Genomic DNA, 23,173 nt, shown 5'->3' on the forward strand with positions numbered 1-23,173 from the left:
AAGTCTACTGTGTTTCAAGTGTCTGTAATTATATGTTTGTAGGGCTTTTGTACGGAGAAGGCAGTGGCACTCCACTCTAGTACTCTTGCCTGGAAAATCCCATGGACAGAGGAGCCTGGTAGGCTGCAGTCCATGAGGTCACCAAGAGTCAGACACGACTGAGCGACTTCACTTTGACTTTTCACTTTCATGCATTGGAGAAAGAAATGGCAACCCACTCCAGTATTCTTGCCTGGAGAATCTCAGGGATGGGGGAGCCTGGTGGGCTGCCGTCTATGGGGTCACACACGACTGAAGCGACTTAGCAGCAGCAGCAGCAGGGCTTTTGTAAATAGGCATTTGATCTAATATAACCTCTTCTATGATTAATTAAGTACAGTAACAAAGTTTTGTCATTGGTGGTGGCACTATTCTTATCAAAATCAGCACAAAGTTTTTAGATCATTAAAGAACGTATTTAAATTCTCCTAAACCTTTCAGATATACCATGAATTACTAACCTGAAGAAGAAAAAAAGAAAATTAGTTAAACATAATTAAGTGAGCTTTTGTCGTTTTCTTAACAGTGGGTTGAAAAGTATGTGAAAAAGATAATTTCACCTTCAAATTGCTGTTTATGCATCTGTTTTGCTATTTTATTCTAAAGTAATTCCAGATATTCTAAGTTAAAAAAGCAAACTTTTTAGAGTGGTAAATATGCCCTTAGTCTTTAATTGGCTAGTGAAATTATTTGTTAGATAAAATGCAGTAAAGAGGAACTACAAGGAGACTGTTTGGAAATTAAAGAAAACTCAGCCTGAAGAGTAATATCTTCATGTTGATAGTTGGTCATTATTTGGGAAAACAGGTTTATTATCTGAGGTACAAGGTCAAGTAGTAAGCTCACACTCAAAAGTATGTAAAAAATTCTTAAGCTAAATCAGTCTGACATGATGAACCAGAATATTTTGAGCTCTAAGAATAGTTATATAGTTAAGGTGGTTAATAAGGAACAGTCAGTGAGGCTCAGTTAGTTTTTGAGTTGCATTTTTGTTGCCTCTGGTTTTTCTTTTTGTCACTTAAATTAGTTGGGTAAGTGACTCCAATTTTATGTATAAATTCAGGTCTATGTGGTAAATGTAACTTGGATAGGTTGAATGTCAAAGCTTATCACTCTTCTCAGTGGAGAAATACCCTTATTCTATATGTTAATTATTCCATACAGTATGCAGACAGACCAGTTGCCCTTTGTTTTTATCTTTATGTGCTCCACCAGCCTTCCCCCCTACCTCCCCCCCAGTATTTTCTCACTTACATTAGAGGGGAAATACTGACTTCTTTAAAAAGTTTCATTTTCATACAATATTCTTTTCTTGGAGAACTTGGACACTGTTGAACTGATAGAATGTGTAAGGACAGAAAACATGCACAATACCACAATACAAAAAATTCAATTTAGGCTCACTTGGCATTGGTTTTTTAGAAAATGTATCAAATCAGAGTGTTCTTTTTTCTTTCCAGGTTTATGGTTGGCTGTGGGAGATGTGATGACTGGTTTCATGGTGATTGTGTTGGGTTAAGTCTTTCTCAAGCACAGCAAATGGGAGAGGAAGACAAAGAATATGTGTGTGTAAAATGTTGTGCTGAAGAAGATAAAAAGACTGAAATAGCTGATCCAGATATTTTGAGAAACCAGGCTAAAGTTGAAATCCATAGTGAAGATAAAGCAATGGAATATGAAAAGCTTGGGTTACCAAAGCACACTACAACAAATGATAAAACCAAGTATGTAGATGATACAGTGAAGCACAAGGTCAAAATTTTAAAACGGGTGAGCTCATTACGCATTCTTTTTATTTAAGAACTTGTGTAGACTGAGAATTTGAAATTTTTTAGATTTCACTGTAGTGTACATTTTAACATTTATTTTTCCACAAAAATGAAGGTTTGCTTAAAATGTTTTGTTAGTTTTGGTGAAACCAGTTAGTGACATCTTCGAAATATGCAGATTTATTCCTTAAGTCTTTGGTATTTGGATTTTCATTGGTAGAATGTGTATGTGATCTTGTGGGGCTAGATATAAATTGTGCTTACTGAGAAGTTTTTCTGAAAAGCTTTTCAGTCCATAAATATCTGTGAATCCTTAAAACCACATTTGGAATTATTATTTTCAAGTGCAAGAGTTCTCTCTGTAAGGAAATGTAATCTTAATTCTTTTGATTTTTGTTCCCAGTATTTGCTTGGAAGCCTTACTTCGTAATTTCTCCCTTATAATGTTGTGCCTTAAAAAGTTAGTTTCCCCTCATCTTTCATTTTCAACTACTGTATTTTCTAAAGAGGGAGAGGGTGGGAAGATTTGGGAGAATGGCAATGAAACATGTAAAATATCATGTAGGAAACGAGTTGCCAGTCCAGGTTCGATGCACGATGCTGGATGCTTGGGGCTGGTGCACTGGGACAGCCCAGAGGGATGGTATTGGGAGGGAGGAGGGAGGAGGGTTCGGGATGGGGAACACATGTATACCTGTGGCGGATTCATTTTGATATTTGGCAAAACTAATACAATTATGTAAAGTTTAAAAATAAAATTAGAAAAAAAAAAGTTTTAAGATATTTAGTCAATTACAGGAGAAGTGTATAAAGGACACAGCCTTTTATCTAATTAAGTTTTATTTTCCTTGTCTACCTTTTTTATACTATGATTTCTTGTAGGTGGCTCTAGGCAGGAAACACTGGTAACAAACATATATGGATGGTCAAATATAATAATTCCAAGATACAGTGAACACAAGTTATAGAGTTGGAAGGAGCCTTGGAAATTTTTTAGTCTGACCATTCAGATTAAAGAACATAGGCATGTTTTCTCTAAAACTTTCTTACTTAAAAATGCAGTTTTTCCAGACATTCCTTATGTGACAAATCTGGATTAAATTCCAGTTTGCCAAATCCTTGTGGCATCCAACATTTTCTGTCTACCAAGACTTTCTGAGAATTAGATTATGTCCTCCTAATATTTACTATTTTTCTGTTGATTTGATTAGCACCAAAGTAATGGATAATATAGAACTGAGTGCTGTCGCAGATGGTTCATAGCAAGCCTTTGGGAAGGTTCTTTTAATGTTTAATCATCATTTCTTGGGTACAGTTTCTTGGCCACTCAGAAATATAACATTGTTTTGTCATAGAAAACCTCCATCTTGTCTAAAAAGACATTATAAAGCATTAACACTGAGTGTTTTAAGAACCCTCTAGCCAGTCTTACCAGATACGGAATTGAGGTTAGTCTGATTTCATAAGTAAATACATGAATGAAGTGATTACTGCTTCCTTTTCTTTTTCATGTTGAATTGTTGAATCTTCTTTGAACTACTCTGAGTTTAGTTTATGGAATATGCTTTTAAAAGATCACTTCTTATGATTTTATATTGAACTATTTATTGAGTTCCTATTGTGTGCCAAGCATGATACCAGATTTGAGTATGTATCACTGATTGAAATATGTTCCTGCTCTCAACTCTAGTTGGAGAGGTAGAAAATAAGTAAATAAAAAAGAGGATTCCCTGTCCAGAGAAAATCAGTGTTTTTTTTTTTGTATATATTGTCTTCCTAAAAACTATGATTTTATTGCTATACATAATGTTCTTATTAATATGATATTACTTGTTTCCAAGGGTCTCCAAATTCTGGTTTCATTTGTAGTTCTTTGTGGGTTATAATTGTAGCTACACTGAACATTTGATACTTTTATAGGTAAATATGACTTTGTTCTAGATAGTAGTAAAGAAAAATACAGATAATTGATATCTTTACAATTTCTCCCTGCCATTCTTTTTTTTTCATATCCACATCTGACAAACGGAAATCTTATATTTAATTTTCTTTCTAGTACAATTATTGGGAATATAATCTCAGTGTTTTTAGGTTCCCTTTTATAGACTACTGTGTGTTCTGCAGAAAATAGGTGCTTAACAGGTGGGTTTTGGAAGAAAGGATGAAGGTCCTTGCTGTTGAGAGTTATGTGTATCTTCACAGAACAGTTACTGGGCCAAAGACTGGGGCATGATCTTAAAAAGTTGTCATGCTAATTAGGTTTAATTTGTTTCATCTACATACTTATGAAGGTTGCTTTGTATTTTAAAGGTAGTTTAGTAGTTTTCATTCTAATGAATTAAATACTATTTTTCCTAGGAATCTGGTGAAGGCAAAAACTCATCAGACTGTAGGGATAGTGAAATTAAAAAATGGCAGCTAGCACCTTTTCGAAAGATGGGACAACCAGTGTTACCTCGGAGATCCTCAGAAGAAAAAAGTGAAAAAATGACAAAAGAGTCTACAACCGTTATTTGCACAGGAGAAAAAGCTTCAAAACCAGGTAATAAGAACAGTAGAAATTATTGTATACTAATGTTTTTATATTTTAATGGCAAGAAAAATAGTTTAGGTGATTGACTTTACTTGAAATAAGACATTATTGTTTGGAATTCTTGGGAAGTACTAACAACCTCAGTAAGATTTAAATACTAATGGGAAATTACAGATAATAGGGAGATAAATAAAATAATAGGGAGACAAAAAAAATTAGAGAATTGAGGCACTGAGGAAAAACTTGAATAATGGAATAGAGAGTCAAGGTCAAGGGGAATGGGAGGAATTTGTTTCAAAGAAAATGGAGGCAGTGGGGTCTGAAGGAATGCAGAATTGTTTTGGAGGCAGGAATCCACAGAGGGCACTGCTGAGCTGAAGGCTTTGAAGTGGAAGCAGTCTGCATTTGAAGAGCAAGAAGGTCCCTGTGGAATGGTTAGAATGTTACAAATACATGAGGGATAGAATGGTGGCAGAAGGTGAGTTGAGAGAAAATTATGTAGAAACTCTGAGGCCATGACAGGAGTTTATTGTTTATTCTGAATAGAGTGGGGAGCCTTTAGAGGAATTTATTATAGGGAATGCTGGTTCACTGTTTTTTTTTGTGGAGACTGGACTGTCAGGAAATAGGAGAGAAGGAGAGTAGACTGGTTAGGAGTCTACCAGGATCTATGAGAAAGGATGGTAGCCTGAAACAGCACAGTAAGGGTGGTGAAGGTGGTCAGGTTCAGATACGTTTTATAGTAGACTTGGTAGAACTTGGTGACAGGTTAGATGTAGGTAGGTGAAAGAAAAAGGAGTCTTAGCAGATGATTAGATCAGTGTTGGTGTTCTTTGTGGAGATGAGAGAGATTTGGGGAGGAAAAATTGAAAAATTATGTTTTGGGTATTTTGAAATACTTCCTAAGAGACCCATAAGGAGATACTTAGAGTAAATCTTTGGCTGATGAGTCTGGATTTTGGGCCATGCAGTATAAATTTGGGATTTAATGGTGCTTAGTTGTTACTTTAAAGCATGCACTTAAATGTGAAGAGCTACGTAGCGAGTTTGAGGATGAAGGAACAGAAGCAGAAGCCTCGGGGCATGTCAGCATTTAGAACTTGGGCAGGAGAGAGGCTCCAGCAGAGGAGATCAAGAGATGGCCTTTGATGTAAGAGAACTGAGAGACCAGGGCGACCTGGAGGCCAGGTTAAGTTCTGAGAAGAAAGTAATGATCAACTGTCAGATGCAGTCTTGATAGCTATTTGGGCTTCCCTCATACCTCAGTTGGTAAAGAGTCTGCCTGCAATGCAGGAGACCTGGGTTCGATTCCTGGGTTGGGAAGATCCCTTGTAGAAGGAAATGGCAACCCATTCCAGTATTCTTGCCTGGAGAATCCCATGGGCAGAGGAGCCTGGCAGTTCATGGGGTCTCAGGAATCAGACATGACTTAGCAACTAAACCATCCAACCAACCAGTGGGGCCAAAAGCCAGTTGTAGTGGTGGATGGAAGAATGGAGGGTGAGGAAGTGCAGATGGTGATTGTGCATAACTAGGAATTTTGAGTGACTTGAGGCGGATATGAGGTCAGGATTTCTCTTTAAGAAGATAACATGTTTGTAAGGTTATTGGGAATGATCCAGTAGGGAGAGAATTTGATGAGGTAGGAGAGAGATGATGGTTGAGGTTCAAAGTCCTTGAGATCAGAGGGGATGGGATTCCCCCGGAGGGGTTGGTCATAGGAAGGGACAGCTGATGCACTGTAATAGTAGGAAGGCTGCATGCAGAAGGAGCGGGGACGTGTGAGTGAAGTTAGTAGGTTTGGTGATGGGAAAACAGGTTATATTGTTTTTATTTCCTTAGTGAAATATGAAGTGAGAAAGTCAGATGAGGTTGAAGTTGGAGAGGCAGGTATTGTTGGTTTGAGAAGAAAGAAGAAAAAGCCTAAAATACATGTTTTGGAAAGTGGGAGAGCAAATTTAAATTCTAGGACCTTTTAATAGGATTAGGGCAGTACATTGAGCTATCCACTTGAGATTTTTAGTTATAAATTTAAAGTGAGATCTGTTAGCACCAGTTCTTGCTTTCTCCAGTTATCTTTATCTGTTTGTAGGCTATTTGGGTGAAGGATAAAAGTTAGCTTTCACCAGGTTATCGTTTTTGTCAATGTAGATGTTTAAAGGAGAGAGAATAAAGATGCTAAGGCTACAAGGGAAAGGTACATTTTGGGCTATCTGATCACATTGTGTGGATATATATAAAAATAAAATGAACTTCCCTGGTGACTCAGTTGTAGCAAATCTGTTTGCCACTGCAAGAGACATGGGTTTGATCCCCGTGTCAGGAACATCCCCTGGAGAAGGAAATGGCCACCCACTCCAGTATTCTTGCCTGGAAAATCCCATGGACAGAGGAACCTGGTGGGCTGCAGTCAATGGGGTCGCAGAAGAGTCAGACAAGACTGAGTGACTAAACAACAACATATATATTCCCTTCTCCAGGGGAACTTAGTTTCTAAGTAAAACTCATTTAGAACTTTTTTTTTTTATGTATAATTGCCATATAACATTAGTTTCAGTTGTACCATATAATGTTTTGATATATGTATATATTGCAAAATGGTCCACTGCAATAAGTTTAGTTAACATCTGTCATCATACATAGGTTAGAATTTCCTTGTCAAGAATATTTCAATGTGGGATATGGATTCTGATCTAATGATTTAAAAAAAGGGATTTTTTTTTTTTGTCTCGTGGCACATGGGATCTTAGTTTGCCAACCAGGGATGGAACCTGCACCCCTGCAGTGGACACACAGAGTGTTAACCCCTGGACCACCAGGGAAGTCCCTAAAAGTAGTGATATTTAATCAGTCAGCTCTGTTATAAACTTATATTGTACATTAAAAAGGAAAATATTTTTTTAAAAGCAGCTTAGTGAGTTTTGATATCCATTTAAATTAGGTGCTCATGAGAAGCAGGAGATAAAGAAGAAGAAAACTGAAAAGGGACTGCCTGGTGTGCATCCTCCAGCCGTTCCTGCTTCCAAGCCTTCTGCAGACCAGATCCGACAAAGTGTCCGGCATTCTCTAAAAGACATTCTTATGAAAAGGTAACACACATTGATAATGTAGAAGATTGAATAATGTACGCTTCATGTATTTGAAAAATAATTGAGTTATTCTAATTTTAAGACTTACAGACTCAAATTTGAAGGTACCAGAGGAAAAGGCAGCAAAAGTTGCCACAAAAATTGAAAAAGAGCTTTTCTCTTTTTTTCGGGACACAGATGCTAAATATAAGAACAAATATAGAAGTTTGATGTTCAATTTGAAAGATCCTAAAAACAACGTAAGTATATATATATATATATTTTTTTTTAACGTAAGTATATTTTGTTCATGTCTGGACATTTATGTTCCCAGCTTTCCTACTGAGCACATAAACAACACGTAGGGGTTAATAATTTAACACAATAGATCTATAATTTATTTCTTGAAGTGAGACCAGTAATTTTAATAAAGTCTTCTGCTATTGAATTGAGTTACAAATTCTGCACAGTGGTGACTAGTGTTATACAGTGTCTTTTAAAATATAAAATACTAAATATGTCTTAACCTGATTTATGTGAATTCTTTCCTTTATGTCCTTTGTTTAATCCAGGTCATTAAAAAATTGATTCCTGTGTAATCTTCAAAAATCTGTTAAGGAAAATTTTATAACACTATAATTAATACTTTCTGATTTAAATTTGAAAGTAGAGCTATGCTGCTTAAAATAATTTACATTTTGATAAAAAGATAGCTTTTAAAATATTGTTATTAATTTAAAAATGACTTTAATTTTAAAAATCTTTTAGCAGTGGAGTAAACTTTAATTGAATAACTGATCTTTTCCTAGGGTTTTTTTATTTGGGACTTAAGAGACTGTGGGTGTAGATTCAAACTCCTTAAATATTTGCTTAAGTTTTACAAGGTTTTCACATGAGTGCAACAATTTGTGTAATGATACTTGCTGTAAGTGTGATATGAGATATTTTCTTGAAGTCTTCTAACTACTACTTAAGAAAAATCTTCATGTAAATTCTGCTGTCATGGTCCAGGGGATCAGATACTTTTTGAATTATATAATCTAAAAACTTTTCTTCAAGTAAATACTTACTTCCTTTGGGTTTTTTCTTGTAATTGGTTCTTTGCTTGGGAGTTCCCACAAAGCCTGTTAGGGTTCAAAGATGAGAAGTTTTAAGAATACGAAAGACTGTGTTCAGTAAAGTTCCTTTAGGCAGTAGCTTTTATGTAGTCATGGGTTGGCTGTTGTGATAGTGTGTGTCCCTGGGAAGACTTAATACAGTTTTGGATAGATGTTGTAAAAACTTCACCACCATACATGCTTCTCCATTATGTGTTGATTTTTATACAAAATGTTTATTTTGCTGCCTTATTTGATGTTTCTAGAACACAAGGCTGTTATTTATTTTATTTGTAGTAGGTGATATGTGAATCATTAAACATTTGTAAATCAGATTTCAAAATTGCATCTTTATGATGTTTCTATACAGCAGCTTCTCCTTTTAAAAATGTTTTCTCTCCTTCCCATTTTTAAATACCTCCAGATATTATTTAAAAAAGTGCTGAAAGGAGAAGTAACCCCTGATCACCTTATAAGAATGAGTCCAGAAGAGCTAGCTTCTAAAGAGTTAGCTGCTTGGAGACGAAGAGAAAACAGACATGTAAGATTATCTATGAATATGTGTTTGTCTATATTAAAACGTACATTTTTTAGCCACAGAGAAAAGGTATATACACAGAGGAAATTAAACTCAGAGTACACAGTTACAGACCTTTTGTTCTGTACTTCTCATTACTTATCCTCCATTACTGCTAAGTTGCTTCAGTCATGTCCGATTCTGTGCGACCCCATAGACTGCAGCCCACCAGGCTCCTCCATTCATGGGATTCTCAGGCAAGAGTACTGGAGTGGGGTGCCATTACCTTCTCCACATCCTCTGTTAGCCTGTTCTTAAATTTTTTCTGTTTTCTTTTCTGTTCTGCTTTTTCCTCATTTTCTCCAGTTATCAGCTTACATAATCTTATATTTTGTAAATCAGAAGGGTGGAAAAATTGGTCAGTCTATTCTCACTCACATTTGCACATTTCACAAACACAATTTGAAGATTATGAATTTTGGTAATTTGTACAGCCAAATTAAGTCAGAATGAAAAAGTTTATGTTTATAACCCCATAATATTCAGTTTCAAATACCAAATGCTTTGAAAAATAAGGGCTTCTTTTTCCCCTGTTACAAATTTATTGATAAAATGTGATCCTGAAGTGTCATGTATGAAAGTTCATAGTCACAGAAATACTTTTTGTTAAGTGACAGTGTTCCAGATTTAACTTCTGGGGAGTGTTAGAACATCAGGTTAAGAACCTAAGAGGAACTTGTTTTCATTTATTTCTCTGTGGCAGCTGCTAAAATAGTAGATTAGAAAGCAGATTTTAAATGTAAATATTATGTTTCATCACTTTGCAAATAACATTGCACTTCAATTGCCTCCAGTTACTATACATTGACCTGGAGAAGGAAATGGCAACCCTCTCCAGTACTCTTGCCTGGGCTATAGTTCATGGCGTTGCAAGAATCGGACACGACTGAGCGACACACACACACACACACACACAAACACACACGACTGAGCACACACACACACACACACACACACACTATATATTGAAACCTTTCTGGGCTGAGATATGAGGTCTCATTCTTAAAACCCTAGCACTTAAAACAATCTCTGACATTTGCAAGTACTCAGTATATATTTGTTTTTTGACAGACAAACTAAAGGTTAAAAACCATCTATGATTTTAATTGTAAAGTATTTCTTTAAAATATTTCCTGTTAGACCATAGAGATGATTGAGAAAGAGCAGAGAGAAGTGGAAAGACGACCTATCACAAAAATAACACATAAAGGTGAGATAGAAATTGAGAGTGATGCTCCAATGAAAGAACAGGAGGCAGCCATGGAGATTCAGGTAAATGATGATGATAAAAATAGCATGTTTTATAGTGCCGAAAACATGAGGATTCAGAAAAGGTTTATTTGCCTAATATTCTTAAAGCAGAAAAAATAATTTTTTAAACTGTGTTTATTAGAGTAGTTTGATGGTTTTTTGAGAGTGTTTAAAGTATTGTTTCTCTCTATGAAGCGTACAGACCACCTGCATCAGACACAGACAGTTAAACACTTGATAAGGTAGATTCTTAGGGTCTTTATGATTTAGAAATTTTCTTAGTAGGCCTTAAACTCTGTAGGTGCTCCTTAGGCAGACTGTACTTTGAGATCTGGTGTGACTTTTCTTATTTTCAAACATCAGTGAGGTAATAATATGAAATCTTATTTGAGGCCTTGGAGAATAGGAATGTTTGAGTTTTTACTCCATTTTATGTCATAATTAACATCTAGCACTTATTTTTTAAAGAAATAGCGAGAAACAACATATGACTGGGACAGTTTCATTTTGGGGAAAAAATAGCAGTATGAAATACAAGTTCATATATAACTGAGACCAACTTTTTTCTGTTAACCTAATTTTTACTTTTACTTTTGTTAGGAACCTACAGCTAATAAGTCAATGGAGAAGACAGAAGGATCTGAAAAACAAAAAGGAGAGGTTGACTCGATGTCTAAAGATACCACTGGTCAACACAGACAGCATCTTTTTGATCTTAACTGCAAAATTTGCATAGGTAATTGGAATTATTTCTTCCTAAAATCTTGCTTTCATTTTGAAATGTGGACACTTGTGATTTAAGTTGGCTTTTGTTTCCCCAGTGTTGGTGTGAGTCAGTCTATGACTTAAAGGGTAGTAGTGAAATCAGTTTAGTGAGTAGTGACTAGCATTTCAGAACAAACAAAAACAGAAAATGGGAAACATCACAGTGAATTACACTGATAAAGATAAGTGCAATTTTGAGAGACTATGTTGTTCAGTCGCTCAGTTGTGTCTGACTCTTTGCTACCCCATGAACTGCAGCATGCCAGGCTTCCCTGTCCTTCACCATCTCCCGGAGCTTGCTCAAACTCCTGTCCATTGAGTCGGTGATGCCATACAACCATCTCATCCTCTGTCGTCCCCTTCTCCTCCTGCCTTCAGTCTTTCCCAGAATCAGGGTCTTTTCCAATGAGTTAGCTCTTCGTATCAGGTGGCCAAAGTATTGAGTTTCAGCTTCAGCGTCAGTCCTTCCAATGAATATTCAGGACTGACCTCCTTTAGGATAGACGGTTGGATCTCCTTGCAGTCCAAGGGACTCTCAAGAATCTTCTCCAACACCACAGTTCAAAAGCATCAATTCTTTGGCTCTTGGCCTTTATGGTCCAACTCTCAACATCCATACAGGATTACTGAAAAAAACTGTAGCTTTGACTATATAGACCTTTGCTGGCAAAGTTATGCCTCTGCTTTTTAATATGCTGTGTTGGTTTGTCATGGTTTATCTTCCAGGGAGCAAGCGTCTTAATTTCATGGCTGCAGTCACCATCTGCACTGATTTTGGAGCCCAAGAAAATAAAGTCTGTCACTGTTTCCACTGTTTCCCCATCTATTTGCCATATTACAAAAAACTCCACACATGCATATGTACATGTATTACACACATTACAAACACACGGGTATTTGGAGTGTGTATGTATGTTTATGGATCATGATGTAAAGTATACTTTACAAATTACAATGAAAACTACTGAAAACCTTCTTTGGTAAGCCATATTAAAGATTTTAGTCTTTTATCTAAGAGCAGTGGATAGTGATTAAAGGGTGTTTATCAGGGGAGTGACATGATCAGATTGGAATTTTGAAGATTTCTTTGACTTTGAGTAGATATTATGGTGAAGGAAGCTAAGTGGTAGACCTTTATGCACTGGTGCAAGACGGAGATGAAATGGTTTTATTTAAAGTGGATGCATTGGAGGTGGAGGTGAGTAAGCTTTGAGATACTCAGGTAATACTGATAGAATGTTGGAGACTGACTGGATTTAGGGCATAAGAAATGGGGATGTGGAGAAAAGAAAATGGAATGTGTTGAGAAAGTTTATATTCAGTTTATTGGGAGCGATGGAGGATTAATCGTTTTTTAAATTAACTCTAGAGTTGGTACTCTCAGTTTTAATTTTTTTACTGTGGTATGACTTTGTTCAGTGAGATGAAAGATTCTTTAGGTTAATCCGTATGCTGTCCTCCATCACTGTATTAGAGACCGACTGAAATGTATTATAAATTTGGTAACTTTCTGATAATAGAAATAATGTCTTCTAGGAATGGTGTGTTCATATTTTTACGATGTATACAATGGTAAAGACTTAAAGACAGGGTGTTTTTAGATATTGTTATCCCTGAAGAAAGCTATCTTATAGTGTCATAGTATTTTTAGTGTACTCATTAGTTTGTTTTGTCTGGGAAAAATCTTAGTAATTTTTCTATTATTTTGAATCTATTAATTTCTATTAATTTTAATGATTAACATTGTAACATTTATAATCAATGTAATATTTAATACTGTAATATCTCAGATTTAATGGTAGCCCACAATACATTTTTTAAACACTACTAGACTTGACCTATTTTTAGAAAGGTGGAATGATTTTTTCTTGTGGTTCTGTAGGTAAAACTAGTGTCATTTTCTAAACTTTACTAGTGTTTTTCATTCTTAGTAAATAATTAAGTCACTTTGCAGTATGCATATGTCATGAATTGCTGTTGTATGTAATATGATGTAATATACAGATTTGTTTTACTTGGTCTTCACATTACCTCTCAAGACTGTTCGAATTTGGTATAGTTTAGTTTAAAAAATGTTTGCTAGGGGATCAGACTACCTGTTTTAGGGTATGGTTATAATGTTTCCTTTTCAAAAGCTTGTCTGAGTTGTTTAAGGTTCTCTTTTTCCACATCAATAAGAGAGTGTGTTCCATAAATCATTGTGAGAAATGATTATAGTTAAAAACTATCCCCAGTATGCAGCAGTGCAGTCAGGGAAAGTGAATAACTCTAGAAGTGAAAATGGATAAAGTTACAGAAATTTCAGTTTACAAAAGTGGTCTATTTTCATGTTTTCTGGCTTTAGGTCGAATGGCACCACCTGCAGATGATCTTTCTCCAAAAAAAGTGAAAGTTGTTGTTGGCGTGTCTCGTAAACATTCAGACAATGAAGCAGAAAGTATAGCAGATGCTTTGTCTTCAACCTCAAATATTTTGGCCTCTGAATTCTTCGAAGAGGAGAAACAAGAATCTCCAAAGTCAACATTCTCTCCTGCTCCACGGTAATTTTCCCTTCGTTATAAATTCTAATCTTTATCTCTCTTTGCTAGTTTGTACTTGGAAGTCTTCAGAAGCAGAAAAGTGACATGTTTCTTAAGAAAGGAACCTTTCTTTTGAGATGGTAACTGTACCTTCCTTTATTTTCAACTAATTGAGATTTTTAAAGACTCTAAAAGTTAGAATTGAGTATGTGCAGACTTGACTTTCGGAGAAGGCAATGGCACCCCACTCCAGTACTCTTGCCTGGAGAATCCTATGGATGGAGGAGCCTGGTAAGCTACAGTCCATGGGGTCGCTAAGAGTCGGACACGACTAAGCGACTTCACTTTCACTTTTCCCTTTCATGCATTGGAGAAGGAAATGGCAGCCCACTCCAGTATTATTGCCTGGAGAATCCCAGGGACGGGGGAGCCTGTTGTTCTTCTGTCTGTGGGGTTGCACAGAGTCGGACATGACTGACGGCGACTTAGCAGCAGCAGCAGACTTGACTTTAAAGCTCTCTTTCATTATATTAGTCCTAAGAGGCAATAAATAAGTCTAAGAAATAAGTCTTTCCTAAAAGGCAAGAATTAAAGAAAAATTGCTTGCATTTCTCTGGACCCCATTAGTCCACCTAAGCCAGTCTAGAAGAAAATCATGTAAAACATGAGTATGTTAATATGAGTGTGTTTTATGAAGTGAAAATATAAACTCTTTAATCATAGCTTTATGTACTTTGGCCTTTTGATTCATTTATTTACTTTGGCTCTGCTGGGTCTCTGTTGCTGCATGTAGGTTTTTTCTAGTTGCAATACATGGGCTTCTCATTGTGGGGGCTTCTGTTTGTTGGGAAGCATGGGCTCTAGGCATGCAGGCTTCAGTAATTGTAGAGTGCTGGCTTAGTATTTGTGGTGCATGGTCTTAGTTGCTCTGCGGCATGTGGGATCTTCCCAGACCAGGGATCAAATGTGTGTCTCCTGCTTTGGCAGATGGATTCCCAACAACTGGACCACTAGAGAAGTCCTACTTTGGCCTTCTTGATATGCTAAAGTAGAAATAATTGATGAGCAAGTAGAATATACATTTATCATGAGCAGATCTTTAGGCTGAAAATTTCTTAATGTCATTTTTTTTTTTTTAGCCCAGAGATGCCTGGAACTGTTGAAGTTGAGTGTACCTTCCTGGCTCGATTGAACTTCATCTGGAAAGGTTTTATCAACATGCCATCTGTAGCAAAATTTGTTACCAAAGCCTACCCAGTATCTGGTTCCCCTGAATACTTGACAGAGGTATTGTAAACTTTTCTGCTCTTCTATGCCTGGGTTGACATAAATTTTATAAGACATAAATCTTACATATGCCTGTTTTCTTTTAAGACTAAGATAAACTCTTCTTTGTATTAGAATGAAATTAATTTAAGTCAGTGTAATATTGCTTATCTAATCTATCAACTGTTTCTGAAGGCAAAAGGCAAGGAAACTGCATAATAAAATAATAAAAATATTTATTTTCATTCATGGTAAAAGTATTTATTGACAGTGACTCTTAAACATTGAATTAATGTAATTATAAGTTCACAAGTAGAGTTTCAGAACTATAGAAAGTTGTTCTCTGAAAGTTTTAAATCCATGTCTTACTCTTTCCAAGATGTACTCACTATATCAATTAAAAATTAATGGATATTTTGCATGGATATCTAAGTTTTTCTTGAAATACAGACTTACATAAAGATTAACATGTTTATGGCCTCCAGTGCTAGTCTGTTGGGAAGACTTTTCATTATTAACAAGTCTTCTGATTCCCCTATTGCTTGTATTTCCACAACTTCATGACTATGGTTCTTACCTGCCCATTTCTGTGAATGAGGTAAAGACCACAGTTGAGCCTTGAGTAACATGAGTTTGGACTACTTGGGTCTACTTATATATGAATTTTTTCAATAGTGAATACCACAGTACCACATGACCTTCAGTTGGTTGAATCCTCAGATGTGGAACTGTGAATACAGAAGGCCGACTATGTGTTACACTGAGATTATCTACTGCACAGAGGATGGGCACCCTTAATCCCCATGTTGTTCAAGGGTCAACTGCCTAGTTGAAACTTTCCAGCTAGTTGACAGTCCTGAGGTCAGTGACCGTGGTTGCTGCAGTGGTGCCCTTGGTTGATTTTATACCTGAGACAATAGGAAAGGACTAGTAAGCAGCATTTGTGGGAAATAAGCAGCTGTAGTACTATAGTATATACAATATTATATCAGTAATATGATAAATGAGAAAGTACGACTTTTTAAAATTCTTTTGAATAGTTTGTACTTTTCTGTGTTTATGCAAAAAGGAAAATAAATCAGCATATGTGTGCTGTATTTTTGTTGAGATTACTTTTTGCTATTATGCTATTTAACATTAAATTTTCTATCCATTCTCAGTCTGCTGACCATAAAGGCAAAGTTTTCAGTGTTTTATAAGACATAAATCTTACATATGCCTGTTTTCTTTTAAGACTAAGATAAACTGTTCTTTGTATTAGAATGAAATTAATTTAAGTCAGTGTAATATTGCTTATCTAATCTATAAACTTATTTGTCTAGTTGTGTTTTTGATTAATAAACAACTTAGTTATTACTTTTGCATATAGTTTGCTTGGGAAGTAATATTTTAAACACATTAATTTTATACGAAAAAAATTCAATAGACCCATTATGCTTTTCTTATAGCATAATTAGTCTTCTAAATGTCTAGATCAGTCCACAGTGAAAATAACGCTTCTTTTAAATGAATAATTAAATCCTAAACTATGGAAACCTTTTAATTTTAAACAAAACTATTATTCTTTTTTCTGAGCCAGTTTATATGTGGTTGTTTTTCAGAACTCCACCTCTGCTTCCTACTTACTTCTAGTGTGATTTGGACTAAAATTCTAAATAAACTATTTAAAGCAATTAATTATTTAAATTTAATTGAATTAATATTGATTATGATTTTTCTGTCTTCATCAAAAAACAAATATACTGATTAAAGTTTCAAATATTCTTAACTACATACCTCATAATTGATTTTATATATAGTCCTCTTTTCTTAGATTGGGCCTTTAAAAAAAAATGAACCTTGCATTATTACAATATTATTCTCTTCTGTGCAAAAGTATACTGTATAGTTAAACTTGATAACTGCTGAAATCCAGCTGTTAGTGATTAAGGCATACCCCAGTTCACTATCACCAAAAAAAAAAAAAAAAGATGGGGAAAACAGTGCCCCCTAATATTCTGAAGTCTGCTGTATTCTTCCTGGGTTGTCAGAATGGGATGCTGGCACTGCTGCTTTTTCTTGACCTGAGATTCTTTCTTAATTGTATTTGAGCATCCACCTCAGTTATTTGGAGTTGACATTTGAGGTAAAGCCTAATTGCTCTCCCTATATTTTCTTATATTCATTGATGTATTTTATAATCTTTTTTAAAATCATTTTTCAAATTAGTCTTAGAGCTAAATTTGTATGAAGTATAGATATTATAATGAAGATAAACTGTATACATTGATCACCTTCATTTTTTACCACAGGACCTACCAGATAGTATTCAAGTAGGTGGTAGGATATCACCTCAGACAGTTTGGGATTATGTGGAAAAAATTAAAGCCTCAGGAACCAAGGTGAGGAGCACTTTTTCTCTCTACCAATATGTGAAAATATTTGAAAAGTAAACCACTGAGATTTCTTATGCAAGGTCCCCTAGGGAGGACCTATATTGACATAATATGCCATTGGCTAAGGCTCAAACCCATTATTCCTTTAGTTTTTTTTTTTTTTTTTCCCACTTTTGGTATGCTGTCTCAGTGATTTCTATCATTGTTTTGAAAGGAATGTTTTAGAATAAGTATTGAGATTCATTCTGGAATGTTGCCTTGCTTTGATTATAGACATTTGTTTTGGTTGGGGCACAGGCTAAGCTGTTGAGACAGAGATCCTAAAATACAGTGGCTCAAAAAAATAAACTTTTCCTGTTATGTTAGGTAGGTCCGTAATTTAGAGTCTTAGATCATTCATGGATTGGGCTCTTCTGTCTTATTGTTTTTAAGACTGTGGCCCTTAGCAATCAAGCAAAGTCAAAGCTGATTTATCAGCTCCAAGTGGGGGAAAAAAGAAAAATGGCTGTTGAGCTGTTTTAAAAGCAAGACCTGGAATGTGCAGTTTTCTTTTCACTTCCTCTAACTGCCATTGGCAAGAGCTTATACTCTATTAGGCTGGGAAGTATGATCTCTGTTGGATGGCCATGTGCCCAACCGAAGGTTTAGAGGGCTCTCTAGTAGGAAATGAGGAGGATAGATACTGGGATATAGTTAATAACCTTTACAGCAATATTTCTCTTTTTCTTTTCTCTCTATATCTTCTATCATTTCTTTAACTCATAGAACACTGCTACACAGGAATATTTAATCATTAGAAGAAATCATTTTTCTCTCCAAGGATGTTAATACTCAGCATGTTACAGACATTCAAAAAATAAATCTTGAATAAATGAACTTTAATTTTTTTCTCTTATGATCAGAAGTCTTTAGTAAGGTTAGTAATCAAAATGGATGCTCTTTAGCTGAAAATAATTTTTTTTTCTAATATAGATTGTTGAATTTAAACTGATACAGTGTTAGAATACAGATAAAACTTTGAAGCACTATAAAAAAGTTTTATTTATTTGCTTTCACTTTCTTATGATAGTGAAAGTCAGGAAAAGTGTTGGGAAATATTACTCTTGGACATTTGGGGAATTGCTCTTCATCTGCCCCTTTATTATCGCAAATAACGGCATAGTGTGCCTCCATCTAGAACTGACCAAGACACTGTCACAGTTATTGCCTCCAGATAAGGGCATTCGAGGTGACAGATCTAAGAGTTGGAGCCTTAGTCCAGCTCACTCACTCTCCTCCTATGGTCTTGCATCAGTTTAGGCTTTGTGGTTGACCTTACTCCACTTTTTGATTGTATACTTTCATGAAAAAACATCTGTTTTTCATTCTACCAAGTTAACACCAAATTGGGACAATTTTTTTTTTTTTTAAATCTGAAACAAAGCCGAGAACTCAGAGGCAAGCAAATAAGTTTCTGAGTATGCCAAATGATTTTATAAAATTTATGGCCTATGTGTATTTGAGGTCATTTCACTCAGCCCCCTTTATTCCTAGATTCAGTTCCTGTAAGTTGGAATATCAGTGGACTTGTGCATTTCTCTGTGTTTGTAATAGTGGGGCAGTGGTGGTGGCTGCTATTAATTTGCAGTGTGCTGAGAATATAGACAGCCGTCTGTAGAAGTTATAACATTGGAAATAGGACTTGGTATAGATATCAAGACATGTGGCTTCAAATACCTTCTTTGCCACTGATAAGTGTGTCACCTTGAACAAATTAATTACTTTAGGACTGAGTTTCTGTGAAACACTTTCAGATGAAACAGATCCACCTCTGGATCAGCACAGATCTTTTCCTAAAAGTTGTTTCCTTATAGTATTCATATCTGCATTTAAGTTGGTAAGCCATGTTATTACTTGGTGTCAGAAAACATAATAGATTTTTATAATTGAGAATGGTATTTAAAACCAAGCTATTGTTTAGGTTATTATTTTTATTGTTATTTTCTTGAATAGGAAATTTGTGTGGTTCGCTTCACACCTGTGACTGAAGAAGATCAAATTTCTTATACTTTGCTGTTTGCATACTTCAGTAGCAGGAAGCGCTATGGAGTGGCTGCTAACAACATGAAGCAGGTCAAAGACATGTACCTTATCCCTCTGGGCGCTATGGATAAAATCCCACACCCTCTCGTGCCCTTTGATGGACCTGGTAGGTATCTGTTTAATTAGTAGAATTTGAATGAAATGGGGTGAGAGGGCCCGAGTGGGAAAGCTGAGCCTGCTTTCCTTCTTGGGTCTTGGCCCTCAGGATCTGCCCAGACAGGAACAGGCACCTGTTTAGGAGACTGTAGTAAGCAGAATTTTACTCTTTATTATAATGGTTGAAAATGACTCTTGATTGATGTTTTTGATTCTGTACAGGCCTTGAATTGCATAGACCTAATCTGTTGCTGGGCTTGATTATTCGTCAGAGGCTGAAGCGGCAGCACAGTGCTGGTGCTGGTGCTGGACGCACAGCTGAGACGTCTGACAGCGCACCCGTGACAGTGCCACCTGACAAGAAAAGCAAGACAGAAGTATCCACAGAGGGGGCAGCAGAGGAAGAAAGCGACTTTTTTAATTCTTTTACAACCGTATTACACAAACAGAGAAATAAGCCTCAGCAAACTCTTCAGGAAGACCTTCCAACAGTCATTGAACCTTTATTGGAAGTCACCAAACAAGAACCACCAAAACCTTTAAGATTCCTTCCTGGGGTCTTGATTGGCTGGGAAAATCAACCTTCTACTCTGGAATTAGCAAATAAACCTCTTCCTGTGGATGATATCCTTCAGAGCCTTTTGGGCACCACTGGTCAAACGTACGAACAAGCTCAGTTAGGGACAGAACAAAACACTCTTAAAGAAATTCCATTTATAAATGAGCAAGCTAATCCAAAAGCAGGGACGATAGATACAGGAGAAGCAACTGGTGGTGAAGCCAAGGAAGTGAAAGTTAAAGGAGATAGCCCTTCAGAATTGACAGATAATGCAATAGGAGAAGAGACGTCTGCACTGGGGGTCTCTTCAGTTTCTGCTGGGCCTTTGACAAGTCTTAGTCTCAGAGGTAAACCACCAGATGTTTCTACAGAAGCATTCCTAACAAATTTATCAATTCAGTCAAAACAAGAGGACACTGTGGAGAGTAAAGAGAGAGTGTTAAAACAGCTGCTACAAGATCAAGAGAATAATTTACAAGATAACAGGACTTCAAATACTAGTCCTCCCTGTAGGTCTAATGTAGGGAGAGGAAATGTAGATGGTAACGTGAGTTGCAGTGAAAATGCTGTTACTAACACGACAAGGGCCCCGCAGTTTATCAACCTTAAAAGGGATCCTCGGCAAGCAGCTGGAAGAAGTCAGCAGGTGACTACTCCTGAAAACAGAGAAGGAGAAGGCTGCCGTCATGGAGAGAAGCCGCCGCTGCCTGGCCCATCGCACTTAACTGAGCAGAGCAGCGTGGAGGAGATGCCTTCTGTAGAAAAAAGCCCCTGTGTTCAGCACAATGACGATTCAGGAGCTGTACAAGACTCACCATCAGTAGAAAACATACAGTCTTCTCAAGTGGAACAAGCAAAACCCTTACAGGAGATTTTAATGCAAAATATTGAAACTGTGCACCCATTTCGAAGAGGATCAGCAGCAACAGCATCTCATTTTGAGGTTGGAAACACATGTCAATCCGAATTTCCTTCTAAAAGCATCAGTTTCACTTCGAGAAGCACCAGCCCCAGAACAAGTGCAAACTTTTCACCCATAAGGCCGCAGCAGCCCAGCCTTCAGCATCTCAAGTCTAGCCCACCTGGGTTTCCATTTCCGGGACCTCCTAATTTCCCCCCACAAAGCATGTTTGGATTTCCTCCACATTTGCCACCCCCATTACTTCCCCCTCCAGGCTTTGGCTTTGCCCCAAATCCCTTGGTTCCCTGGCCACCTGTTGTCCATCTGACTGGCCAGCCGCAGCGTATGATGGGTCCCCTCTCACAAGCATCAAGGTATCTGGGCCCACAGAATTTTTACCAAGTTAAAGACATTCGGAGGCCGGAACGGCGCCATAGTGACCCTTGGGGTAGGCAAGACCAGCAGCAACCGGACAGACCATTTAATAGGGGCAAGGGGGATCGTCAGAGGTTTTACAGTGACTCACACCACCTGAGACGAGAGCGCCACGAGAAGGAGTGGGAGCAGGAACCCGAAAGGCACAGGCGCAGAGACAGAGCCCAGGACAAGGACAGAGACAGGAAGGGCAGGGACGAAGGTCATAAGGATAAAGAGCGGGCGCGGCTGCCTCATGGGGAGCGAGGGGCAGACGGCAGGGCGAACAGGGAGAGCAGAAGTGCAGACAGGAAGCCCGACAAGCCGAAGGGCGAGGACCAGGAGAAGGACAAGGAGCGGGAGAAGAGTAAGCATAGAGAGGGAGAGAAGGACAGAGACAGGTACCACAAAGACAGGGACCACGCTGAGAGAGCTAAGAGCAAGAGGTAAAGCCAGCGGGCGGCTGTAGGGGTGCATTTAATAACTGTTCAATGTCGTGTCTTTGAAACTTCATGACTGCCTGCTAGGATCTTTTGTGCCATCTTTTGAATTTTTAATATTGGTGGTTTGCAGAAGAATAAATTGTGTGTGTTGGTGCAGAGTGCTCTGTACCAGTGCTCATCATCCCTTCTTCATACCAACAGCCCTAGTTACAGGAATTAATATTTTTTAAAATTTACATTGCTGTATATTCAAAGATTTGTTTTATTAATATGCAATAAAGGCTTAGAAATTTTAGTTTTATTCCTTAATTGGTAAATATGGTTAACTGTGGAATATATTTACCACCTCTAGTGAATGTCCTTTCTATAATGACTAATTTGAGAGTAATGTGTACTCTGTAAGTTTGTTTTAAATTGCACTGTTTTTAAAGAAACTCTAGAGGAGCAACAAAAAGCCAAGCAACTTCATAATCAGATTATATTAATCATTTTGTTCGGCAGTTTTTGACCAAGAATCAGAAGCCCAAGGAGTACATGTATTGCTTTTAATCTGCACTCACTGAAGGCGTTTATTATTGTGCTACAGCTTTGTGGTAGTCCATTATTCTTCTTTTCTTTTTGGCTCTTCAGAAACTTGAATACTTAAGCTTGTACATGATTTTGTGTTTTGCTATCCTTTTTACTGTAAAATGTAAATATTTTAAGGGATATTTTGATTCTAAATATGATAAAAGAATTTCTCACCTATTTTGTGTGTGTGATTTGAAATTCAGTAGTAAAAGAGTTTCTTCTTTGAGGCTTTAAATACCTTTAGACATTGTTTTTCTGTTACTCAACTTATAGGTTGAGTAAGATGAGGGGAAAAATGATTTCTTTATCTTAGATTATAGACTATTGAGATAAATCATGTAGTTCTGATGAGACTAGAATTTAGAGCTACTGCTGAAAAACTGCAGCTGTAATCCAATTTATAGGTATGTTTCTGAAAACTGGTGCACCATCAGAATTTGATACACTAATTATTGTAAGACCATAGGACTTTTATTTAAGAGAAACATGTGAATCTCTTTGTAAAATGTGTAATTAGCCCTAGCTTGTTTGGGGAGTAAATAATTATAATGTTGTATGCTCATTTTTCTTGAAAGCACAGGTAGGCTATTGTTAATCCAAACCTAAATTTATTTCCACCCTAAATTGCATAATACTATATTGATTGCTTTAAAGTAGTAGCTACCAAATGATGCTAATCCTTGAGACCAAAAGGAGAGAAAGAAAAGCCAGTATTTTTATTTACCTGTATTAGTGAAGAAAAATACACATGACTTCACAAAATTAGGAAGGTAAGTTTATTTTCCTAAAAAGTTTACAGATAATGGGTTTTGAAACTGAATCAGCCTTGCTGTTTTTAACTGGAGAGAA

General features: G+C 36.7%; 1 protein-coding gene across 7 annotated transcripts in view; it reads left to right on the forward strand.

Annotated features, from left to right (window-relative positions):
• The window catches only part of PHF3 (PHD finger protein 3), a 92,134-nt gene extending 69,633 nt beyond the window's left edge, over window positions 1–22,501 (forward strand). For 6 of the 7 annotated variants that reach the window (XM_070376162.1, XM_070376164.1, XM_070376163.1 and 3 more), the window contains 12 exons: window positions 1,500–1,809; window positions 4,167–4,350; window positions 7,283–7,430; window positions 7,513–7,669; window positions 8,931–9,047; window positions 10,224–10,355; window positions 10,935–11,070; window positions 13,444–13,639; window positions 14,758–14,905; window positions 17,176–17,265; window positions 19,252–19,447; window positions 19,660–22,501. In XM_070376162.1, the coding sequence (XP_070232263.1) occupies window positions 1,500–1,809; window positions 4,167–4,350; window positions 7,283–7,430; window positions 7,513–7,669; window positions 8,931–9,047; window positions 10,224–10,355; window positions 10,935–11,070; window positions 13,444–13,639; window positions 14,758–14,905; window positions 17,176–17,265; window positions 19,252–19,447; window positions 19,660–21,761 (3,916 nt within the window). In that variant the 3' untranslated portion in view covers window positions 21,762–22,501. Of the gene's footprint in view, window positions 1–1,499; window positions 1,810–4,166; window positions 4,351–7,282; window positions 7,431–7,512; window positions 7,670–8,930; window positions 9,048–10,223; window positions 10,356–10,934; window positions 11,071–13,443; window positions 13,640–14,757; window positions 14,906–17,175; window positions 17,266–18,024; window positions 18,103–19,251; window positions 19,448–19,659 lie in introns of those variants that run through there. The other variant, XM_070376168.1, reaches the window with a different exon arrangement.
• Window positions 22,502–23,173: the final 672 nt, after the last annotated feature.

The sequence above is a fragment of the Bos mutus genome, chromosome 9, assembly GCF_027580195.1.
Source record: "Bos mutus isolate GX-2022 chromosome 9, NWIPB_WYAK_1.1, whole genome shotgun sequence".
Lineage (NCBI taxonomy): Eukaryota > Metazoa > Chordata > Mammalia > Artiodactyla > Bovidae > Bos > Bos mutus.